This window comes from Amphiprion ocellaris, chromosome 9 (genome assembly GCF_022539595.1).
Source record: "Amphiprion ocellaris isolate individual 3 ecotype Okinawa chromosome 9, ASM2253959v1, whole genome shotgun sequence".
NCBI lineage: Eukaryota > Metazoa > Chordata > Actinopteri > Pomacentridae > Amphiprion > Amphiprion ocellaris.
The window spans coordinates 31,444,622-31,469,444 of NC_072774.1; the positions used below are offsets into that span (position 1 = coordinate 31,444,622).

The window sequence follows — 24,823 nt, forward strand, 5'->3', positions numbered from 1 at the left end:
ATTCATATAAAGAAAAATACAGGGCTTTAAAGAAGGCAACTGTGCATAATACTGCTTCTGTGCTTTTATTTTATTTATTTTATTGCATACACTACCGTTCAGTAGTCCATCTTTTAATCTTGTTTACACTGAATAAACCTGCTCCTGAATAGGTTTGACCTTCCAGATATGTTGCTATGACAACCAATCCACCAAATGTTTCAAAGAGCCAAGAAATCCGGGATCACGCCAAATTGTCAACAATTTAATCCAGCTAAAATGTGTTCCTCATGTGAACAACGGCCCAAAGTGCTTTGGATGTGGTTGGGAAATATTGTGGTTTTTGTTAATGTGTTGTGTCTCAAGTCACTTTGGACCTTTTTTTTTTTTACAGTTGATACATAACCCTTTAGCAATTTAATAATGCTCTACTCACAAGTGGATCTATCGGCAAGAAATAAACACATTTTGGGGTCACTTAGAAATGTCCTTATTTTAGAAACAAAAGCAGTTTTTTCAATGAAGATAACATTAAATGAATGATAAATCCAGTGTAGACATTGTTAATGTGGTAAATGACTATTGTAGCTGGAAACAGCTGATTTTTAATGGAATATCTCCATAGAGGTACAGAGGAACATTTCCAGCAACCATCACTCCTGTGTTCTAATGCTACATTGTGTTAGCTAATGGTGTTGAAAGGCTCATTGATGATTAGAAAACCTTTGTGCAATTATGTTAGCACATGAATAAAAGTGTGAGTTTTCATGGAAAACATGAAATTGTGAACGGTAGTGTACATGGGCACCAAGAATGAATTTACAGACATTTTCCATTGTGATTTCACTGGTTTGACTCAAAGTTCTTCAATCATACACATTTACATGTCTAATCATTATTCAGCTCATTTTCCATGTTTGTAAGCAGGAAAGTTGAAGAATCATTTTTAAGTGTATGCTATACAACAGAGAGGCTGGAATCATTACTGAAGACCACTGCTTATTAAATCGCCACAAACTCCAACTGAGCTGAATTTCTCTCTGTTTCTACACACTATGCATGTGTTTCCCTCCTCTCCCTGCAGCAGCCTCTATCCTCGGATGACAGCTCTGTCCTCCCCTCCTCCTCCTGGCCGGGACGGCCGCTTGGTATGGTCCGCTCCTCCCCTCTCCGACGTCTCACCGATGGTAGTTTCTATTGGGAGAAGGTCAAATGACTCCGCATGTCTGCTTCTGTGTACATTCCTGTCATGGTGCACGCCTGATGAAGAAACATTTCCACTAACACCAAACCAAACCGCGCGTCCGAGTGCGTTTTTTGCGAGCATCCAGAAGCGGCGCGTCGCTGCTTTATCTGAAAGTAAGTACCGATGCGCAGCGGCGTTGTTTTTGTAATTTCCGAAACGATTCCGCCGGCTTGTGTGTGCCGGATAAGTCGTTTCCTTATAAAGCTTTAATGTTTGTAAAGTGTTGTGTTTCCGTGCAGCTGCGGCAGCCCGGATGGTTTTAAAATAGTTCTCAGTGGATGCTGAGTCTTGTGATGCTTCCACACGGTGCAGGTTAAATCCAGGTGAAGGGTCGCTTTAATTCCACTTTAACACGCCATTGCTTGTTTTAAAATGTAATTTACGTGCAATTTTACCTTTTTGACTTCACTAGTATCATGCATGAGGCAGTTCTCTCTTCAGGAAAGCATTTGAGGAGCCTAAGCTGCACTAATGCAGGAATATTATAAGAGTGGAAAGATGGTGTTGAGATGAGACATGCATCAGAAATGTGACTAAATAATCATGGTTCACCTCCTTTGCCCCACAGTAAATGTTATCTGAGGACTGCGTTAATGTGGGAGTGTGGAAAGTTCACTCCTCAGCAACTCCAAAGCTCTCAGGAAAGGAGACTTAATGAAGTGAGTCATCTGAGTGTGGCCCAAAACTCCCCTCCTCACCTCCCTCCCTCCCTCCCTCCCCTCACAGCACAGTAGTATGTAGCTAAGCCTATTACTCCGTTGCATAATGCAACAAGGTATAGTCCCATAAGGTGCAGAAGGAGCTGCCTCTGGGGTACGATGGGTGGAAGTCTGTATATTGTCCAGGCTTCCTGTTTAATCTCTCATTATACCCCCTCATAAAAAAACCTATCTGTGAGGGGCAGAGAGTTCAGGTACCCGAGCTGACAGAGCAGAAGCTTCAGATCACCATCCAGAGACACACTGAGATCCACTGGATGTGCAAAAGTAGTTTTGGCTCAAGGTCAGTGAGATGTTGAAGGTCGATTCAGAGCTGACAAATGTTGCACAGCCAAACTGCTGCTCTTTCATGCCTGTTTCTTCCTAATAATGCTGCTAAAAAATGGAGCCTCTCCAACTATTGATTCATCTGCGAGGCGTTTTCTTTGATTAATCATCTGTCAGTGGTTGGAATAGAGTCAAAAATGCCAGTTTCCTGTTGTGTGGAAAATAATTTGCTCCTTATGTCTGACTAATAGTCCAAAACTCAAAGAGTAGTAGTATCCTATTCTAGAAGATAGCAAAATGCACTTGTGGTATTTGGCTTGAAAAATGAGTCATATTGGGTGGTTAATCAGTGAGTCAATGGACGGAAAAATAATCAGAAGCTATTTTGGTAATTATTGTTAGTTTTTAATCAGAAATATTAACAGATGACACTCACATGACAGCATCTCATGTTTTTCTTAATCGTATATCATTGTAAATGTGGAGTTTTGAGGCAGTTGTATTGTCTACTAGTCATTTAAAGATGCCACATTTGTCTGCCAATTTGTGATGGCTATTTTTTCCATGTTGTTAAAGATTTAATCCACTAAATGATGAGAAAAAATCAGATGCACTCTATATACACTGCTCAAAAAATTAAAGGAACACTTTGAAAACACATTTCAATGCGAGGAAAAAACTAACTGGATATTTACATTGATATGGACTGGATAATGTGTTAGGAATGAAAAGATGCCACATTGTTTGATGGAAATGAAAATTATCAAACCACAGGAGGGTTAAATTCAAGACACTCCAAAACTCAAAGTGAAGAACTGATGTGTCAGGCTGGTCCATCAACTCAAAATGGTCCTCAGTAGTTTGTATGGCCTCCATGTGCTTGTATGCAGCCTGACGATGTCGGGACAAGCTCATTAATGAGACGATGGATGGTGTCCTGAGGTATCTCCTCCCAGAACTGGACCAGGGCATCACTGAGCTCCTGGACAGTCTGAGGAGCAACCTGGTGGTGTTGGATGGACCGAAACATAATGTTCCAAAGGTGTTCTACTGGATTCAGGTCAGGCGAGCGTGGGGGCCAGTTAATGGTATCAGTTCCTTCATCCTCCAGGAGCTGCATGAATTCTCTTACCACATAAGACCAGGCATTGTCGTGTACCAGAAAGAATCCAGGACCACTGCACCAGCGTAGGGTCTGACAGTGGATCCAATGATTTATACCTAATGGCAGTCAGAGTGCTGCTGTCCAGCCTGTAGAGGTCTGTATGTTCCTCCATGGATCTGCCTCCCCAGACCTTCACTGACTCATCACCAAACCAGTCCTGCTGAACAATGTTACAGGCAGCATAACGTTCTCCACGGCTTCTCCAGACCCTTTCATGTCTGTCACATGTGCTCATGATGAACCTGCTCTCATCTGTGGAAAGCACAGAGCACCAGTGATGGACCTGCCAATTCCTGTGTTCTATGGCAAATGCCAACCGAGCTCCACGGTGCCAGTCAGCGAGCACAGGGTCCAGTAGAGGACGTCAGGTCCTCAGACCACCCTCATTACATCTCTTTCTGATTGTTTGGTCAGACACACTCACACCAGTGTTCTGCTGGAGGTCATTTTCTAGAGCTATTGCAGAGCTCATCCTGTTCCTCCTTGCACAAAGGAGCAGATACCTGTCCTGCTGATGGGTTGAGGACCTTCTGCGGTCCTGTCCAGCTCTCCTAGACTAACTGCCTGTCTCCTGGAACCTTCTCCATACTCTTGAGACTGTGCTGGGAGACACAGCAAACCTTCTGGCAATGGCAAGCATTGATGTACCATCCTGGAGGAGATGGACTGCCTGTGTAACCTCTGTAGGGTCCAGGTATCACCTCATGCTACCAGCAGTGACACTGACCTTAGCCAAATGCAAAACTAGTGAAAAACAGTCAGAAAACAATAGGAGGGAAAAAATGTCAGTGGCCTTCACCTGTAAACTCATTCCTGTTTTGAGGATTGTTACCCCTCTAGTGCATCTGTCGTTAATTTAATGAACACCAAAGCAGCTGAAACTGACTAAAAACCACCTCTATTACTTACTTGACCAGAGCAGTATCCCACATGTTTGACTGACTTGATGCAATACTTAGATTAAAAAGTGTTCCTTTAATTTTTTTGAACAGTGTAGGATTTATCAGCTAATGTAATGTAGACATTTTCAGTTATTATAGAAACTTGAAAATTCCCCTGTTGACAATCTGCCATGTTAGAGACAATCTTAACTGTCTGTGTAAAGGATGGCACACACACAGAGACACACACACACACACATATATAGGGATTCACACACACACCTTGAGTGATGACTCTCATGATCAAATTATGCACAGTCCTGCTGGCTTTGATTAATCCTTCACCCCGCCATCATCAGTGAGTGCTTGCTGTTACCAATTGATTACTGCATTGAGATTCATGTCGATGAAACTGAACTATAATCACTTAGCAGGAATGATTGCATACATGCCATTTAAAAAAGAAACAAATTCAATTAGTCAGCTTCTAATAGAAATATCTCCTTATCTGTATTTATAGTATATCAAACGTTGCTTTTTGCTTTTAATGCTTTTATTTTGTCCTCGTGCTGATAAGCGGAGGCGGACGTTTTATCAAGATGGCCAGTGACAAAATTCAGTGTTCCTCGTGTGAAAAGGCTCTACAGCCGTGTGGCTTTTCAACAGCTGCAACTATCTCATCTATCTGTGCGAGCCCATTAATGCATGCACACACAGAGCTCTCAGGTAGAGCCGAGAACCTCAGCGCTACCCGGAGGAATGCAAACACTGACTTACTAACATCACTTCTGACTTGTTGCCAGGCAGTGTATTTTCCTGAAAACACACTTTGTGACGAATTATTCTGAGTGTTAAGCTGCCGCTGCTTTTCGACCTGCGAATGAGCTGCTTCCAGTGGCACTGACCTCCTGCTGTTTCACCTTTTATATTGAGAAGGTAAAGGTGTGTAACCCTGAGAGGCTCCATGCAGATATAAGTGGTTCCATGGGGATTCTGTGGTTTCCACATGCCTATGGAAAGTGACTTCCCTGTATGATGCTCCCTCTAAGTCATTAGTGGTTCTGATTTGTGCTGAAACGGCGCCATGCAGCCAGTGAGGAGTTGAAGTGGTACATATGTGTAATGCATCTGGTTCTCCAGTGGTTCTTTGAGAGCTCTTAAATCAAACAGACCAGAGGGAGCGGCAACACTGGCGGAGTCGGAGCCTCAAATCTGCCTCTGTAACTGACTGGTGCTAATCCGTGCTCAGACCTCCACTTGAAGTCATTCTGTTGAAGTTGCTGCCATGAAAGCGAATAAGGGAGCATTTGTGACCGAATGATACCACGTGAGAGTGATAATCTCAAATAATAAATCTGTGAAAGAGGGTTTGTCTGCAACCTGAATCAGCTTCCCTCTGATGACTGTCCAAAATGTCAATCAAAAGAAGGTTTTAAGGCACTTTAAGGTTATTTATCTTATACACAAAAGTTTAGTTTCAAAACTTTGCTTGATCAAGAGAGATGTTGAAGCTGTTGACAGGTTGTGGATCAAAGGGAATGCTCAGAGTTACTGATTTTCTGCCTATAATGTAATATTGTAGTCTTGATATAGTGCCCTAAAATGACTTATGTTCTAAATATGTGCCATATAAACACAATTAGACTGAAGTGAAATTAAAGAGAGTGACTTTAACAAGTGTTTCCAACGTTGCTTTCATCATCTGTGCAGCTTATTTAAGTATTTTCAACTATTTAACACCTTTAGCAGAGTACCTGATAAGTTGGGAGCATAACTTCTGAATGCATAAATATTTAAAGTACAGAAACTCAAAAATATGATGTGTTCTTATGAATACTACTGACAAAAATGTGCAGAAAACTATAACGCTAAAACTGTCTTTTTTTTCTTGATTAAATGATCAGTTGTTTGGTCTATAAAATGTAAAAATTGTGCAGATGCGCACTACCAATCAAAAGTTTGGATTTAACTTCTCATTCAGTGGTTTTTATTTAATTGTTTTCTACATTGTAGATTAATACTGAAAACATTAAAAAACTATAAAAGAATACATATGGAATTATGCTGTAAACAAAAAAAGTGTTTAACTTCAGTATTAGTCTACAATGTAGAAAATAATACAAACAAATAAAAAGCATTGAATGAGAAGGTGTGTCCAAACTTTTGACTGGTTGTGGACATAAATATTCAATAAATATATTAGATATACTGTCACAGAAGACTGAAGTAACCAGAAAATATTTACATTTGACAAGCTGGAATCACAGAAATTGACTTTCCTCCCCATAAAACGATTAATCAGAACATTTTTTTTTTTAAAAAAAAGAAAAATCAAAGTTGAAAAATATATTTCTTTCAGTTCAATGACTCATCTAATTGTTGCAGGTCTATGAGAGGCTTGAACTCAGGGTTGCAATGATTTAAGTAATTACTGAATCCATCAGTTGGTCTGTAAAACACTAAACATCACAAAAAGAGCCAGTAGCCATTTTCCAGAGTCCAAGGTGAACTCATTAGATGTCTTATTTCAAAGATGTTTGGTTTACTGTGATATAAAACAGGGAAAAACATTTGATTCTACAGTTGTAAATACAGAGAATTATTGCCAGTCTGTCACAACTCTACCTGAAATTATCCAATTTGTTCTTAACTAAATTATAGTGAAAGATGCCCTGTGATGTTGGCAGGTGCAGGCATTTGAATTCAGCCCTGCTACATGTAATTAAAACTGATAGATGAAGGAATTTCTAAAGCTTTTTTTCATTTTTTGTTATGTTTTTTGTTATCATTAGTCTTTCAGGCGGTGCACTATGTCTTTCAGTAAGGCAGATTATTCTTTTTTTTTTAATAGGGAAGTGGAGTTTCGCAAAACATACATAAACAGGCAGGGTAGGAAGGTCTGGAATCAGTAACAGTGCAGTTAGATAATGACAAGGCCAGTGACAGTGATTTGTTGCTCTCTTTTGTAATGTCATTATAGGAATAAAGCTTCCAAGAAATGCATTCTTCCATTATGCTGCTGTACGGGTAAATGCTGGTTAAAAACAATGTTTACAAAGATGGACAAGACTTTCCCAAACAGGACGGAGCTTTTATGCCACTTTGATGCCTAATGTGGACTTTACTAGAAATAGCTCATGTTTACATCTAGACAAGGTTCCATAATGAGTTTACTTTGTATCTTAAAGAAATCTGTGATCACACAGCCCGACTGCAGGTCGTAAAGTGTCCCCCTACAGCTCTCCCTTGTTTTGGTATTAATACGCTGAAGACTGATTTGTTTCCTCACCCCTCTGTGTGAATTTCATCTCTTTTGTTTGGCTCCTTCGCTGTTATCCCTCCGTCTAATGATGGTAATCTCAAAAGAGATTTACGGAGGATAAGCATCCTCAGCAGTCCTCTTAAAAACAGAACAGGTGAACAGTAGGCGAGGACGAACATGGAGCAGTCATAGGATGTGGCTTACACAGTAGTAGATCAGGCTTGGTCTGCATCCGTAATAGCTTTACCTACATACAGTAAACAGTGCCATGGGACTGGTTGGAGGATTACAGAGGATTTGCCATGCTAAGCCACAGGAACCCAGCCCAGTGACCCCCTCATGTCTCCTCCTCCCTCGAGCTGAGCAACAAACCAACCTCCTCCTCCCTCTCCTCCCGCCCGCTCGGCCCATGATGCATCGGGGCCGACCACGTGACTCAGATCGGTGATTATATGGATAGGATAAAGAAGGGCAGAGACGCTATTTGGATGTTTCATAAAGTGATTAAATCGGTTTGACTTGAGCAATGAATCGTCTGCTCTGCTGCCTGCTCAGGTTTTCAGATCTATCTGCAAATTTTACTTTATTGACCAAACTTATCATCCAAATAGCTGTCAGAGTAAGTTAAGGGAATGTTCTGAGTGCATTTCCCGCCTTGTGAACGCAGTGGTAACGTGACAACCGGATGACATACATCACAAAATCAGAGCCACGGAACTTGATAGGAAGAAGCCAACGCTGTCAGCAAACTAAAATCAGATTTGGCCCCATCACTTAAGTTGAGCGAACGTTGCCTTTGGTTCCACTTTGGGACACTGCTTGAGAGCTAATTAAATCAAAGCAAGGGGATGGGGTCATTTTTGACTGACAGTCTATGAGCATTTGTCTCTGTCAGCCTAATGTTACACAGTGAAGTGACTCAGCAGAGAGCAGTCCCCAACCCAACTGTGTACACGTCTTTAACTCAAACTGACAGTGTTCTAGCTCTCGTACATACCTTGCCACGAGCAACTCTGTTGGAAAGCTGAGGTTTTCTCTTTTTATTTACACCATTGTCGTCATCATCATGCACAGCCTCCAAGCACACTCAAAGACAGAAATAGATCATCTCAGGAAAGCACAGGCTTATTTTGGGTAAACGGTGAACTCTGAAGAGGAGATTCTGAGTAGTTTTCTTGGCGTAATGTATTCTCATGGGACTGTGCAATTCCTGACAGGGATGATGTTATATTTTACAAGCGAGCAAGAGAGAAGAATATTCCTCCAGTGTGAGGAATGACTTAATGCTAGGCCCACACGTCAGTATTTCTGTAAGTGGTTCATTTTTTTTCGTCGAGCCTTTCATTGACTGTGCCACTTTTAATAGAGCTACAGTATGTCATATCTTTATGTAATGTGCAGGAGATACAGTGGCGGATGTGGGCTTGAAAGTTGAAAGAAAAACCTTCTATGGCTGTTTTTACATTCCAGAGAGCAAAGGCAGGAACAAACATAACAGTCGTCGGGCATATTGTAGGCTATCAATGGTTTTTGGGCCTGCAACCAACTGACAGGAACGTTTCAGGCTTGGCCAGTCATCATAATCATTAGGTGTGTGAAGATTAAGGATTCTAGTAGTTTGACCTACATCTCAAATTCTTCATTAGCAATGGTACTTACCAACAAAGACCACTGGTTTAGGTTAAAGTCTTGCCCCACATATGTTTATCCAAATGATAATCTCCACTTGATGAGATCTTGACTGAAAAATCATCAGAAGACACTGATTATACCCTGGTTTAAAATTATTCTGTCACACTTTTTAGTTGGATCTTTGTCAAATAGTTTTTCAAAAATGTGAAACTTGGGCCTTATTTAGAAGAGGAAATGATTAGTTTGACATTTTGGCTCATTCACTTTTGAGAGTCATGTGACCTGTTGTATGCTCAATATTAGGACATTAGCAGCACAAAAAAATCTACCCATCTAAGACGACATAACCCACCGTAAAACCAGCAGTTATTATTATTTATTTATTTTTATTTCAGACAGCGCTAGGCTAGATGTAAATTTCAGGTCTCATGCTAAGCTAAGCTAACCGCTGTCAAATGCTAGCTGCTTGATGCACAGATATGAGAGTAGTATCAAAAATCCATTTACCACTGCAGGGACTTGCTTGTCCAGTAATTATTTGTCATTGTTTTAGTGCACTCAGGGTTAATGTTGGTGTTGGGACCAACAGCGGAAACAGAAAGACTGAAAAACCAGATTAGGTAAACGTTCCTGTAAATACTGAAGACACTTCATGTCTGCCATGAGTTCCTACAGTGGAAAAATGTCACACGTGTCATCCAAATTGTGAAAGGATTCTTTCCCGTCTAACTGTTCTATTCTGAACTTGGCATGAGCAGACTAGAAGACACATTGTTGGCAAAGCATTCACAGCTGAATGAATCCCTCTTGTATGACACATATCCCAACTCTTTTGCAGCAAAAGATAATTGTCCGCATTATAAAACCAGAAAACATCCAGCAAATTGTATTTTTGCTCTGACGCAGTCACAGTGTCCAAGACTACCTTCATGCAGAGAAGAAGTATAATCTGTGAGAAAAGAAGTTACAGAACCTAAACCTTATTTTTGTGAAAAGTCACCAGTCTTTTTAAGCAGTTCTTATCGGATTTGACAGATGGATCTATACATGCAGTCTTTATGTGGTAGTGACCAGTGAAACTGCAGTGATGGCTTTTTTCTGTTCATTTAGATAGGGGGCCTGGGCTTGTTAGATCAAAATAACTGCATATAAATGTATGTTTTATAATTTATTGCAATGTTTCTTTCATATTAATTTAAAACTTGAAGGCACTTTTTAAATTTTGATCTCTCAGATCATTAGTTTTACAGAGAGCTCATTCTATAAGCACACCTTTTTTTTGTTTTTACCTTGTTGTCCTCTATTTAAAATCATTGCTGAACCGGGTTCAAAAAGTTTCATGAAAAAAACATAGAACAGACTCAGCTACTGTATTGCGTTTGTGGGAAATGGTAATTTAAGATCCATTTATAGTCTTCCATATTTTAACCTCATTGTAGTGGCATTCCCATAAGCATAGACTGTGGCTGTAATATCACCCAGGGCACGGCGTCTATAAAAGATGTAGCTGCTATGATTCAGGCTAAAATGAGCCTCCTGGTGCTCTATTAGAGGGTGGAATAAGAGGAAGTAATCTGAAGAGCTCAGAATTATTCGCTCCAGGGAGCCCTTGAACATGTTAAACTTATTATCTTACTTTTATATTTATGTCATATTATCACCTTTTCTGTCTGCGTTGATACACTTACTAAAAGGAAAGAGAGTCAAACATGTATCAGCTCAGGTCTGCATAAGGTTTTCTGAAGGGAGTGTCAGTATAGGAGTACCATTAACACGACGTGATGTTTGGATACTAAAATCAAACATGATGAAGTCATTATTCCTCTCCCTTATGGAGGGGCTGGCAGATTTTACATCTAGGCTCCACGCTGACACCGCTGACCTGCAGCATATTGTCGAGTTCCTCCAGGAGACACAGATAAGATGCCCCCGAGAAGATAACAGCCACGCATCGCCACCATTAGCCCAACGCAAATATGAGAGTCAAGAATGACAGAGAGGGTGTTTATTCCTTGCCCAGTAATTGACTGAGCATTTCCATAATGGCATTGTGTTTCCTGCCAGGCTAATGTGACCCCTATTAGTTCAAGAAACGTACTGCAATCAGGCTCAGTGTGCGCCGCCAGACACAGCCGAGGAAATGAATTGGGGAGAAAGGAGAGATGAAGGACCGGAGGGGGGGGAGATGTAAACAATGGAGAGGTGCAGACAATGGGACAACCAAGGGACAGGAGTGGAGAACAGAAGGGAAGATGAGTCATATCACTGCAGCAAACCAGGCCCTGATTGAAATGCCACTGCAGACTCAGAGATTTAGATTTTCACTGACCGACATTGGAATTTAAAGCAACAAAAATTAAAAGTTTCCAATAGGCACAGGTTTTGTTGTTGTCTTTTACATTTAAGCCATTTGATGAGCTGCGAGCAAACATGTTTGCTCCTCTCTATGCACTTTTTCTATGTTCCAACTTTAGAAATGACATAATAGGAACGTCATCTCAGTTATGAATAGAGCAGAGCTATTTGTTTCTGACGCATACAGGAAAGGAAAATGGATTTGCATTGCTTAGAAATAATATTTCAGCTCTACCTGCTGTATAAATGTGGCTGGTGCTGAGTTGCTTTCTTCCCTCTGTGCTTCTTTGTGGCTGTTACTGATTTAGCTGCATGCTGGACCAGCTAATCCTGCCCCTGATCAATCCTCCACTTCTCCTGCTCACACTCTGGATTCCATCCAGGAGCCACTGCAGCTGATATCTTTATTTACCTTCTCATCTCGTCAGTCATTCATAAAGCCGGCGTCATGAGCATTGAAACCTCCGTCTGAAATGGTTTTGGAATTGATACAGTGAGCGTTTGGCCTTGCTGAGTCGCATTTGGTGGGATATGTTTGCGGTTGGCTGTGTTAACAGCGCGCTGCACACATGCTTAGCTCATCTTTGTTTTCTGTGAAATAGCTCTGTCAGCCCTGAGCTTAAAGCTGCCTATGTTAGGCCGAACACATCAGCCCCGTGTCATTGTTGTTTTACGGTCGGCAGCTTTCAGCAGAAGCGCAGACCCGAACACCGGTGATACCTGCTGTCCTTCTGTCAGTCGGAGGGATTCGCCTCAATCCATTACATGCTTGGATGCTGATAGTGTTTGTCAGGACGCTCTGCACGCCCAGAGACAATTAAGCTGAAGCACACGGCTGGCTTAATGAAGCTCGGCAGGAAAAACATCCTCAAACAAGGTTCTTTTGCCGTAGATAGACGTAGACACGGACCACTCATGTCTCGGGGAACCACGTGACTCCACTGGTGCATTGTTGTGGTGCAGAAAGACAGATAAAGCACACAAGTAAGTCAATGCTAATATCAGATAGAACATTTTGGGGACTTAATACGTGTAGCTGCAAGGGTACCTATAATAATGCATTCGTTTTTGGGGGTTCAGGCTACAGTGGCTGCTATTAATGAGCTTTGTTGGAGACTCAGCAGCTTTAATGATACAATAGGTTCATTTCAGTCAGAGGTGTCAAACATGCGGCCCTCGGGTCAAAGCCGGCCCCCCAGAGGGTCTAATATGGCCCACGGGACAACTTTATAAAGTGTAAAGATTACACAGAAGACATTAACTGCAATTTGTAAATTTTTAAAACTCTAAAAATAATTTCTAAACCATGACAATTTGTCATGGTTTAGAAACCATGAACTAGATTGATCATTGTTCTTTTGTCATTTTGTGTTTCATTTTTGTAATATTTTGTCTTGTTTTTGTCTTTTTTGTGTGACTTTTATCATTTGTCTTGCGCTTTTGTTATTTTGTTTCTCATTTTTGTCATTTTGTGTTTCCTTTTTGGCTCACTTGTGTTTTTTGTCTCATTTTTGTCATTTTGTGTTTCGCTTTATTCATTGTTTTGTGTATTATTTTTGTGGTTTTGTTTCACACTTTTGTCATTTTTTGTCTCGTTTGTGTTGTTTTACCCATTGTTTTGTCACTTTTTTAACTTTTTTGTCAAATTTTTTGTCTCTTTTTTGTTTTGTGTTGTCTCTTTTTTTGGTCATTTTGTTTCTCACTTGTTTTTGTGTCTCATTTTTGTAATATTTTGTCTTGTTTTTGTTGTTTTCTTGTCTTTTTTAAAGGAAAGTACTATATCATTCAGTTCCAGATACCTGTGACTAAATGATATGTGCCTTTGTAGACACTGTGGTCTGTACTACTGGTCTGTAAGCTGTAGTGTGTAAATGATAAACTGAAGCATAATGTTGTTGAAATTGAAAATTTTTTTTCTTAACAGATTTCAGTTTGTTCATAATGTTTTGTAAAAAGATAATTCTTTAAATGTGAATATTTTCGGAATGTACTTTTTGGCACTGAAACAGAGGGAAAAAATTGGAGTTGTGATTATTTTTAGGTTATTATGCTCTGATTTTACTGGTCCTGGTCCAATGGAGAACAAATTGGGCTGATTGCGGCCCCTGGACTAAAATGAGTTTGACTTCCCTGATTTAACTAAATCACATTTCATCAATTGTAGCCACATAGGGAAAATATCTGAATCATATAAGGTTCTCAGATAATTCTAGTCCGTGCTAATTTTACGTTAGTCAGATAATATTAACCTCTAACTCCTCACTCAGCTAACTAAACCCTTGAAGTTCAATTGTTGCTACCTACTTTTATTTTGAAATACAATCAACATGAGTAGGAAGTCTACATTATGATCAGAACGTACTGTGATCAGCCCCCAAGTTCCTTTGATGGAAAATAGTATCGTCACTCCCAAATCTCTGCTTCACTGAGCTTGATATATGTTGATGTTTAGTGACAAGGTCAGTGCCTAGACAGCAAACTTCAACCCTGTGCACATTTTCTTATCAAATAGAGCATGAAAACTGATGGGCTGGATGTGTAACTCCACAGTTTACTGAAGATGAAAGTAAAAAAAGGAAAATTTTATGTCCCACAACTTGAATTAAATATTTGCCAAGTTTTACTGCCAAAAGAGACTGTGCCCAAGCTATATCCCTTTTATTTAATGGCATTCATGTTTTGAACTTCCATCCTTTTTCCTTTTCTTACTGTATATTGCTTAAAAAGCAAACTTATTGGTTTGTACTCTCTTCCAGCCCACTGGCAGGTGAAGCCGGCCTCATATAATCCTCAGTAATGCGCAAATATATATACACTTTTGGTCTTGGTTCAGTATAGACCCCTGAAAGCTTGGAGGTTTGTTATTATTTTGGGGAGGGGAGTGCTGGGCTTGGTGAGGCGCTCTGTAATCATTTTATAGCCCTGCAACACTGTGACGAATGGGAGGATGAATCACATTTTAACAGCAGTGGTAAAGAAATTGTGCAACTCTTTGAAATTATCTCCCTGCACTCTCCAGGCTCTGAATTTTCCCTCAGATTAGATAAACAGTTCACTTTAATGAAATGAAATATTTCATAATAATTGGCAGTGCATGTACCTGCAGCCCTTTATGACCAAGTATTTCTCATCTCATTACCATCCCCCTGCTGCTGTAATGCTAAGATTTTTTTATTTTTTTTTAAAGAGTAAGAACCATGTGATGTATTGCTGTAAAATTTTGAAAACTAGTTCAGCTACTTTTGAATGTGTTGCAGTGGAGTTCTGCTCAGACGTTCATGGTTCCCAGAGGATGAGCCCTAACAGTGATGATCATCTAACCTCAAAAATCACATTGTTTACAAAGAAATAAATACAAGACAGGAAGAAAAAAAACATTAGAAATACTCCTTTTCTTTCTCAGTGGCTAGACAGCGGTGTCTGCGCTTGATTGGCAGTAGAAAACAGGATGAATCCCAGCAGGGGAACAAGAGACAGAGAAAACAACCTTGTGCTGTAGGTCATGGACAGACAGCGGGATTGAAGAGTCAGGATCATACCAACATCTGATTGCAGTGTTGGGTTCATTCCCGAATTAAATGTGCTTTCACACACCTAGTCTAAGTAGGTTGCTGAAGGAGGACGCCAGTTTACTTCTATCCAACATGTTTTTCATGAATGTGGCCCTTGAGGCTCTATGGGTCAGGCTAGCTTTGCCCTCTTCACCTCTGCTGCAGACATTTGGGGAATTAAATAGTTGCACAAAATAGTGTACATCTGTGCAAACAGTGCATGGTCCCTGCAGCTTTGCAATAATGTGATGTTTACATTATTTTAACACCATAATGCTGCTTACATGCAATCTCCTGCCCATATTTATTCTATTTTATTGTTTTTTATTTGATCTAATTACCTTCTCACTGTATGTATATATCTTGCCTCTTTTGCATATGTTGGAATACTTAATATAGTTTTGCTTTATATGTACATTAAATTTTCTTTTTTATTGTTGTTAATTTAGCTTGTTTCCATGCACCGTCCAGTGGCAGCTACTTACATTTTGGTCATACCCCATGTATGATGACAATAAAGCTATTCTATTCTATTCTATTCTATTGTTATTTGCATTTGTTTTTGCCTCAGGCTGCATAGTGGCTTGGTGGTTAGCACTTTTAGCCTTGCAGCTAGAACATCCCTGGTACGTTTTCCGGCCTTCCAGGGATCTTTCTGCATGGAGTCTCCATCTTCTCCCTGTGCATGTGTGGGTTTTCTCCAGGTTCTCCAGCTTCTTCCCACAGTCCAACAACATGTTCAGGATAATTGGTGATTCTAAATTGTCTGTAGGTGTGAATGTGAGTGTGATTGTTTGTCTCTATGTGTAGCCCTGTGATAGACTGTTACCTGTCCAGGTGTCTCCTGTCTTCATCCTCAGTCAGCTGGGATAGACTCCAGCCCCCCATGACCCTGATGAGGATTATGTGGTGTATAGATAATGGATGGATGGATGGATGGATGGATGGATGGATGGATGGATGGATGGATGGATGTTTTTGCCTCTGATTTAAATTAGCTGCCTGACTGCATCAGGGATCTCCATCTGGTGCTGACCTGGTCACCCTGCATGTTCATCTACACATGATTTATTTACCTGTGTAAGAGTGTGCACAGGTTTTCAAGTTCTCTGTTTTTGCTTCAGAGATTGTAGAGAATCTGATATCTGCCACATAAAATAACTTTCTGATGATGTGCTGTTACTATAGCAACAACTCACATCATTGGTAGGGTAATACTAACCTGTCTCACAACAGTCTAAACCAGCTCACATTCCCTGTTAGTGGGTGAACAATCCAGCACTTGGTGAATTCTGCTTCACTATGATGGATGTGGTAAATTATTTGTTTTGTGCAAAGTTAGCACGAAGAGCAAGAAAAAGCATTGCGTATTGATTTGGATATGTTTGAGTTGTAAAACCTTTGATGATCCCTTAAGTTCCCATGTATGGTATCATTTTTATGCCCACATGCCTGCTCACTAATGACACTTCCATTAGCTTTAACTTTACTAAGTGCTAATTAACACATTCTGGCTGCTACTAAACACTAAGGTCCCTCAACACACCAAACTTAATGTCAGTTAACGATCAGACTTTAGCAATTCCCTCTGAATATCTGCCTGATGTCTTTCTTTGCATAAATTCTTAACAAGGCCTGGACTTTGTTACTGCTCCTTTTATCATATGTTTTTTCTGTTGCTCCATAAGCACAATGATCCAAATTTAAATATAGTTGTTGGCAGTTGCAAGTTAAAAAATACCAAATTTAAGATACTGTCATCAGCAATGTTTAGTGCTGTAATGCCCGTCATAAAACTTCCAAGCATTTTTGGATCATATAAGCACTTCCCTTCAGCTTCTGTTAGACACCAGTTCCTCCAGTGGAAATGCAGGTAGAAGAACTGGGTTTCTCCAAATGTTCACGCCAATGGAAACATGTCTTTGCCGAGCCACACAGACTCTCTGGAATGGTTGTGAACTTCTTGTTAAAACATGTTTTTTTTGTGGAGGAATCAGCTTTTATCAGGTGTAAATCTAACAACAGTCTTTAACCTGAAATGCTGTGTGTTTTATTTGGCTCTACTAGTGAGACAACTCTCAGCCTTAATCCACCTAATTGCATTATCAAGAGTGCGTCATTCCTGAAAGTATTGAACTGCCAGCACTATTGCTATTAACAGCAGACTGGTTGAAATATTGTTCCTTGCAAACTGGGTGATGAAACAGGAATAATCCATATTGGAGGCTGCTGGCTGCCTGTGCAAGTCTTATCTTCTGTGAATCCTGGAAGCCACAAAGTTGGCTGCTGCAACCCCTTAGATTACTTACAGAACCGACTCCATCTGCGGTTTCCATGTCACCTGAATGAATTATCAGATGTTTCCAGTGTCACGCTACTTTGTTAACCTTTACGCGTCCATATTCAGCACTCCTCTGCTACCTTTCGGCATATAGGAATGAGAAAACACACTCCAGGTGTTAGATGAGAATAAATGAGCTGGTGCGTATGTGCGTACATGCTCATGTGTCTAGCTGAGGGGAGGGGGAAAGGCGGCAGATAGGACCAAGATGGGAGCTTCAGTCACCCCATTCTCCTTCCCTGCATCCCTCTGGCCCTCCACTCATCTCATTACAGACAAGACAGGGTGAGAAGTGAGGCCTGTATAGACCTCGGCATTAATTATTGAACCCTGTCTTCTTTTACTCCAGCTCCTCCTCCACAGTCTCTGATAACCTTTACATAAAAGAGCAGAGGCTAACTCCCAGCCATTATACAGTGTGGTAGGTATAGCACAGATGTATAGAGAGGGACCCAGTTTGGGGATTTAATCCTTCATGCCCTGTGTGTGACATGTTTGTGTACACAAGCATGTATAGTCCCTCCTTTTTTTAATTATATTTTAATTGTTCCTCATTGTTCCATTCGGGCTTCAGCTCTAATTAATTGCATTTGGTTTTAAGTAGGTGGTGTTGTGGCGAGGTAAGGCAAATAATTATTAAAGCTGCCATTTGACTCCGTGCTTTGTCTTTTGTCATGTTGGCTGAGTTATGCTCTGCTTGTTGCCTCCTGCCATGCCCAGTCAATTTGAGTCGCTCAGTCGGAGGCCAGCTAATGGAGGTTGCTGAGGTCAGCGTGGCCGAGGCAACCAGACAACTGGAGGGCGACTTGACTGTGATGCCGAAAATCTCACTGTTGTCTCCTTCTGTCCACTGCCCCTTTGTGTGCATGTGTGTGTGTGCGTGTGTGTGCGTGTGTGTGCTTCCTGCAGGTTTGAAAAGGCAACATCAAACCTCAACCTCCCAGAGCCTCTGAGCAGAGAAAGAAGACGCTGCCAAGATGTTCAGCACCAAAAGGTCAGTACAATGTCACTTTTGATCTATTCTTATATGCTCATAAAAAAAGAGAAACACCAGAAATCTCAGGGCAGTTTAAAATTGCTTCGTCTGATAATGGCTGACATTTCTGGTCAGCTGCAGATGCCGCTGAATGAGAAGAGACATTGATGTGAAGGAAGATAATGGTTGATTTCAGGGCACAACACAAAAAATGCTTCTTTTTGTGTGGGTTGAAGTCTGAAAAAATGTCTTCACCCATTTATTCTTTTGGATGGATATTTCCACCCCAGACAACCATTTAAGCAGAAGTGTAAGTATACTCATTGAGCCTCTGCAGGAAGTTTAGGAAACCCAGTTTACAGAGCGCCTTGGCCGTGTGTACATTCTGTATTTTTAATGTAGCTTGTGGTCGAGTACAGTCTGCATAAATCATTTATCACTTTGGCTTCTCTGGATGCTGATTGCAAGGTTGAAGTGGTCACATTGCGTACCGAGGAAGTGTAAGGTGGGTTAGGTGGATCAAAACAAAATGCTTTTGGTTGTTCTTTCATGTTATTTTAATCCTGGTGGGTGGAACAGGTCGCTGCTCGGGTCTGGTTTGTGTTCCAGTATCTCCAGTAGTGGATACATTACTGAGCACAGCTTGTTCAGTCTTCCAATGTTTCTTTTGAATAATTAATTTCTGGAATCTTAATACAACAGTATGTTTGGAATCGGTGATGTTATGATGGGAAGGTTTGTGTTTTCAGAGACTTTAGCTGTTTAACCAAAGGACCAAATGTCCTGCACAGAATGTTCATTCTGCATGACTGTAGTGTTTCAGCAGGAAGTGTATCAGTGAATGATGATATATAAGGGTCATTCCAGAATTGGAGGACGTTTTACGTCCCACCCATCAAATTTAAAAATAATCCATACAAAATACTAAAACATGCAGTTTTTATGTATATGTACTTTTCCTGGAGTTCCCCCTAAAATGCCACTTCTCTTGTCCTACCCCCCTGATGACCAAATTTAATCTCAAATAAAACAGTTAAAATTAAATCTAGAGCTCCTTTTTTTGGTATTATTTTTTCATTGATGTCTCTTGTAATTGTGGGAACATTTTTTTGTAATCAAAATATTATTTTAAATAATAATTATTATGCATGGAACGTGTGTCCCCCAACAGCCCTGTCAGCTCAACCTTTTTAGCTGGTAGAAGAAGCAGAAAACTGTGAATCACATGAAACACTGGACTTAACATCATCAGTTTTCCTAAAGAATGGGTGGAGCAAAGCTATGTCCTCTCTTCTAGTTTTCATCTTTTCATAACATTGTCAGCCTTGACTGAATGTCTCACTCTACCTCATATTATCAGGATCAGACTAATTCTGTGGACTGTTTTCCATCAGTCAGTTTGTCCTCTTCATCTGATAGTGTCCTCTAACTAAATATCTAGCTTCTACTGCTGAGAAAAAGATCACATTAGCATGGATTAGAGTAGGGTTAGAAAACAACACAGAAAACATGGAATAAAAATGGTTCCACTGATGTGGAAGCTGAGCCAATCAAGCCTTTGATAGTTTATTACTTATTATTGATGAGCAGATGTAGCAGAAAATTGTAAAAGAGAAGGTTGATTTTTCAAAACATTTGAAGCCCAAATGTCCTCCAGTTCTGGAACGACCCATATACATGCAGATAGCATATACTTGGGGAAAAAAAAAATTAATCCGTTATATATGATATCACAGAGATCATTTGAATATGGGCACCTATTGTCCAGAAAACTTTAGCTGATATTTGAAATAGTTCCTTATTTGATTACAATATTTTCACTTTTTGCTCACTGATTTCTCTTCTGTGGTCACTTTTTCCAGTTTTGCAACCTAATATCTAGTTTCAGTTCCAACTGTTTTTCCTTGAAGTGAGAAGTCTGCATTTTTTGAACCCATTGTGTGTAATTCAGTGTAATTCTGACACTTTTTTATATTGAAAACTGCCTGTAAGGAGCAATCAAGCAATCTGAATTTTGGCACCCAATTTAGATAATTTTTAGTCTTTTAATAAAAATAGGCATTTGTTTTATTCAAGTTTAGATTTTTATGGGTTTCAGTCCAGTTTTAGTCGACAAAAACTAAAAACATTTTCGTCTAGTTTTCATCTGTGTATTTTAGTCTAATTTTTAATTTTTAACTTCAATATCGTTGAAGCACTTTGAGCCCATAGCTGTCGCCATCCTTGTGTATGGTTACCATGGTTACAGGTGTTTTTCTTGTGTAAGGTGAGGTTAATGGAAAAGGTCCAGTGTCCATGTCGCTCTGCTTTGCACTGATACAACAGATGGAGTTCCCTCAGTAAATCCAGTTATCATTTCCCAACTCTCTCTCTCTCTCTCTCTCCGTCTGTCTGGTTCATCTATTGTAGCATCACAGCAGCTACATGTTCTCTCTACTGAAAAGCAGCAGCTCAGTCAGAAGATGATTCACTCATTTGGTAATTAAAGTCCTGTTTACTGTCTGGGTTTAGCTTGAGACGGAACGCTAAATGCTTGGATAACATTAATACAGTTCGTCAACATTATTTCTTTAGTGAGCGTCTAGAGGAAGCTTTAGATGGAGCGCCATCATTTATGGTGGAATTGACTTATTCCTACTGAAAATAACCCCACCTGTGTTACATTATTGTTGTCTTACCTTTTTTCTAAATGTTGACAGGTGTCTGGATAATTTTCATTTCTGTGCTGCTTTTTTGCCACTTATGTAATCTGCAGATGAATTTGTTCATAAATTCGTCTTGAGTGTTGTGGTATAATTTATGTTTGCTAGCAATAAGGATAAAAAGATTTTGTCATAGCTCTGCTTTTGAAATATAACTTTTTGTTTAATTTAGTTTTGTTGTGAAAAATAGCCTCTCAATTTGTCTTTGTAGCTTTCATAGATGAAATTGACACTGTGGTCAAAGGGGGTGAAGGTTAGTTAACATTCCACTGATATGTTGAAATCTTTGCCTTGTTCTTCCATGAAATCTGTCTCTAAATCTTTTCTGATGACCTAAAAGTTGAACTGAAACCTGAGACATTTTGTTTTTGAGAAAAACCATGCAGTCTTCACCCACAAGAGGAGAAAACTCTTCCTGTTCCAAACCGAGACTTGAATTTTAGTTTTCCTGTTCTGAAATACTTCTAGATTTTGTGTTGCTGTAGAGCCTCACAATCTCAGATGTTCATACTTGTCCTTGTAGGTATGAATAGTCACACAGACACACTGAGTTGCTGTATATAGTAGAGACCATACTGTACGTGAAAGGTCTTTGTATTGATGGCAGTGAAATCCATAGTATGGGAACCACATGGGGAGATTAGACAGACATCCACCTCTCAAGTCCTGATTTACACTGACAAAGTCACCAGTGCGCTGGTAAGATATCGATTCCTCCTGCACTTTGATATTCACGCTTTCAAACACAAGAAAAGCACTCAGAGAGCGCAATACTCCACCAAGGCTGCTCATTCCCACATATGGCATTGTCAGAAATGCAGCATATTTTTTTTTAGAAATGCAGCATTTATTTATTAATTATTGATGATCAGAAATCATGGCAACATAGAATGTGTCCATTTAATATAGATGTACCCACAAAACAAAATGACCTTGCGCTGAGCTCAGGCGCGTGTTCTGCCTGTGTATGTTATGTACGGATACTGAATCACGTGACCTAAATATGTAGCGGGTGGGAAGTGATGGGACTCAAACACCCCCACAATTTAATCAAATGTTCCTTGTATCATTTCCAATCAGTCCGTAGGGGTGGATTTGCAGTAGGATCGTAATCATGTGATCGTCTGCAGGCAGCTGATGCAGTGTTCACTCGTTGTCATGGTTACAGTGACACCATGCTGCTATCTCGCAATGATACAGAAATCTTTCACAAATCCGTGGATCCAGACTATAAGCTGCATCACTGCCAAAATCTAATCACTTGGTCCTTGTGTCATTTCTGACCTTCCCTGAAAGTCATCCAAATCTGTTTGTCCTTTTTTGAGTAATGTTGCCAACAGACAGACAGATTCACAGAAGGACAAACGTACGCCGATCATCACATAACTCCACCACGTCCTTTGCTGGAGTAATAAGCCTCTACAGTTTATTCTCAGTATTTGTCTAACAGGACCAGATGTTGGCACTAAAACTAAAGGAATGTGTTGACAGTAGGATGTTTCTGTTGGGAAGTGAGGTGGAGGTGGAGCTGGAGGTATCCTAATGTGATGGGGACTGTCACAGTGCTCCATCCATCCACCTGCCTCCTCACACTGTCTGTGATCATCACACTGCGAGTGAGAAGACGATTAAACAAGCGAACCCTCCCTGTCTTCAGGGAGCTGTGTCAGCACAGTCGATGACACGGATACGCTCAAAACTGCTATAATAGGCTGCAATCTTGAAATTCAAACACTCTAAAAGCCCATTCACATTTTTGCTGAATATGAAACAAAGCTTTTTTTTCCTCCACTAAACTGCTGAACTGGATATAAAGTGGCTGCAGATCTGTGTGTGTCAGAGATTTCTGTGTGGTTTTATCTGTGGCTTTTTAATAATGTTTGTTCTTTTTTCTTTCCTCCAACATTTACTTTAATTACAATGCAAGTGGAAAATTAGAAGACTTTCATTAAAATTTAATCAGACAAACGTTTCACCATAGCGGTTTACCTTTAATTCAAATGGAATGAGGAGTTTGGACCAGCAGCATGCTCATAAATCCAAAGCATTAGTGATTTGTGCTCCTGAATATGTTTTGTGGCCTATCCTCAGATAGTATGAAGTGTTTCAGTGTTGTGAATAAGCCGACAGTTACAGCCCATCCACGGCTCCATTGTTTGTGTCTATATGTGCTCATTAAAATGTAACTGGAGCGCTCTTAATCTGCGCCTTTCATTCTGGAGGAGAACCGTTATGAAGAGATACGCCACAGGTTTGATTTTGGGTTTTTCATTTAAGCTCAGCCACGGTGAAGCTGCTTCATCCAACTCCATAAAAAGAAGAGCTGTAATTCCCTTTGAATTAAATTTTTTTTTGTATGGAAATGTTTAGAAATGGAAATGACAACCTCAATTTCTTGTTGGGACAAATGCAAATCATAGACAGTCAGTAGCAACTGACTCCATCGAGTGTTATTTCTGACACAAATGCCTCAGATGCTAGCAGTTTACCTAATATAATAATATTTTAATTCAGCCATTTTTTTTGAATAAATACATTTATTGAAAGATCCAATAATTCCTGTAATAATCCCAAAATCTAATCACTTGGTCCTTGTGTCATTTCTGACCTTCCCTGAAAATTTTATCCAAATCCAGTCTGTTTTTGAGTAATGTTGCTAACACACAGACGGACAGACAGACAGACAGACAGACAGACGCTGAGTAATAAAATGGATTTTTACCAAATGAGACATTTAAAGGTTGCTTTTCATGGATGTAGCTACATCACTAGCTAGCTAACTAGGAAATTACATCCTCTTGGTTACACAGCACCACATTAATTAGAATATCTGCACAAATGAGACACATGCGTGACCAGTGCACATGTTGCATCCTTCTAGTGTCTGAATTTTTTCCAGTTGATTCAGAAGGAAAAGTGAGTGGTCATACAAGTCATAAACAAACTCCTGATTCAGCTGTATTATCCAAAGCCCTTAAGAAATGACAATAAAAGTGACATTTTTGAAACTTTGGAAACCTTGTGAAATGACATAAACGCCATTGAAACTTAAACCAAATAGAGATTGTGAATAAGTACAGTACAGTTATTGTGTGCTCTGGATGTTTTTGCAGCAACCTGTGCACAGGTGTTTTGGGGTTTGTTCAGTGTCTGTTTTTGTCTTGTCTCCAAGCAAAAAGGTTTCATATGTAGCTCCAGGCTCCATTTTGATGAACCAGTGTGGGTGGACAAGGACTGCTGTTTCTGTGCTTTCAGCTATTTTAACGTGACTATTTATTCTTGGCTATCGTCTCCTAATTGTTTGGATCTGCATGCCATCAGCATGGGTACACTCTCTAAGTAACAGCTGAGTTATGTTTCAGCTCTCAGAACAAAACATGCATTTTTAAAATACATAATATTCATATACATACAGAGTTGTTTGTGTTCAGTCGTTTTTGAAACACCGCACAGCCTGAGTGTGACTCCAGGTTTTTCAGTCAAAGCCACCTAGTGTTATCATTCCTGCTGTTGTTTGCTGCGATGGCTGTCACAAAGTTACGTTCTTCAGCCATGTTGGCTCATTAATTCGAGCTTCTTCCCAGCTGTTTTGTGGAAACTGTCAGGAAAGGAACAGGAAATAACCATCAATGGCAGCAGGAGCTTTGACACTGTGAGCAAATGTGACACAAATGACCAGTAATTGCATTCAGTGGGAGCTGTAATGAAAATACCACAATAATAGCGAATCTGAAGAATTTTTCACCA

General features: G+C 40.1%; 1 protein-coding gene across 1 annotated transcript in view; it reads left to right on the plus strand.

Annotated features, from left to right (window-relative positions):
• The first annotated feature begins 1,180 nt into the window (after positions 1–1,180).
• The window catches only part of oxr1a (oxidation resistance 1a), a 237,337-nt gene continuing 213,694 nt past the window's right edge, over positions 1,181–24,823 (plus strand). Inside the window, exons 1-2 of the mRNA XM_055013291.1 lie at positions 1,181–1,338; positions 18,308–18,392. Coding sequence (XP_054869266.1) covers positions 18,376–18,392 — 17 coding nt within the window. The 5' untranslated portion in view covers positions 1,181–1,338; positions 18,308–18,375. The remainder of the gene's footprint in view (positions 1,339–18,307; positions 18,393–24,823) is intronic.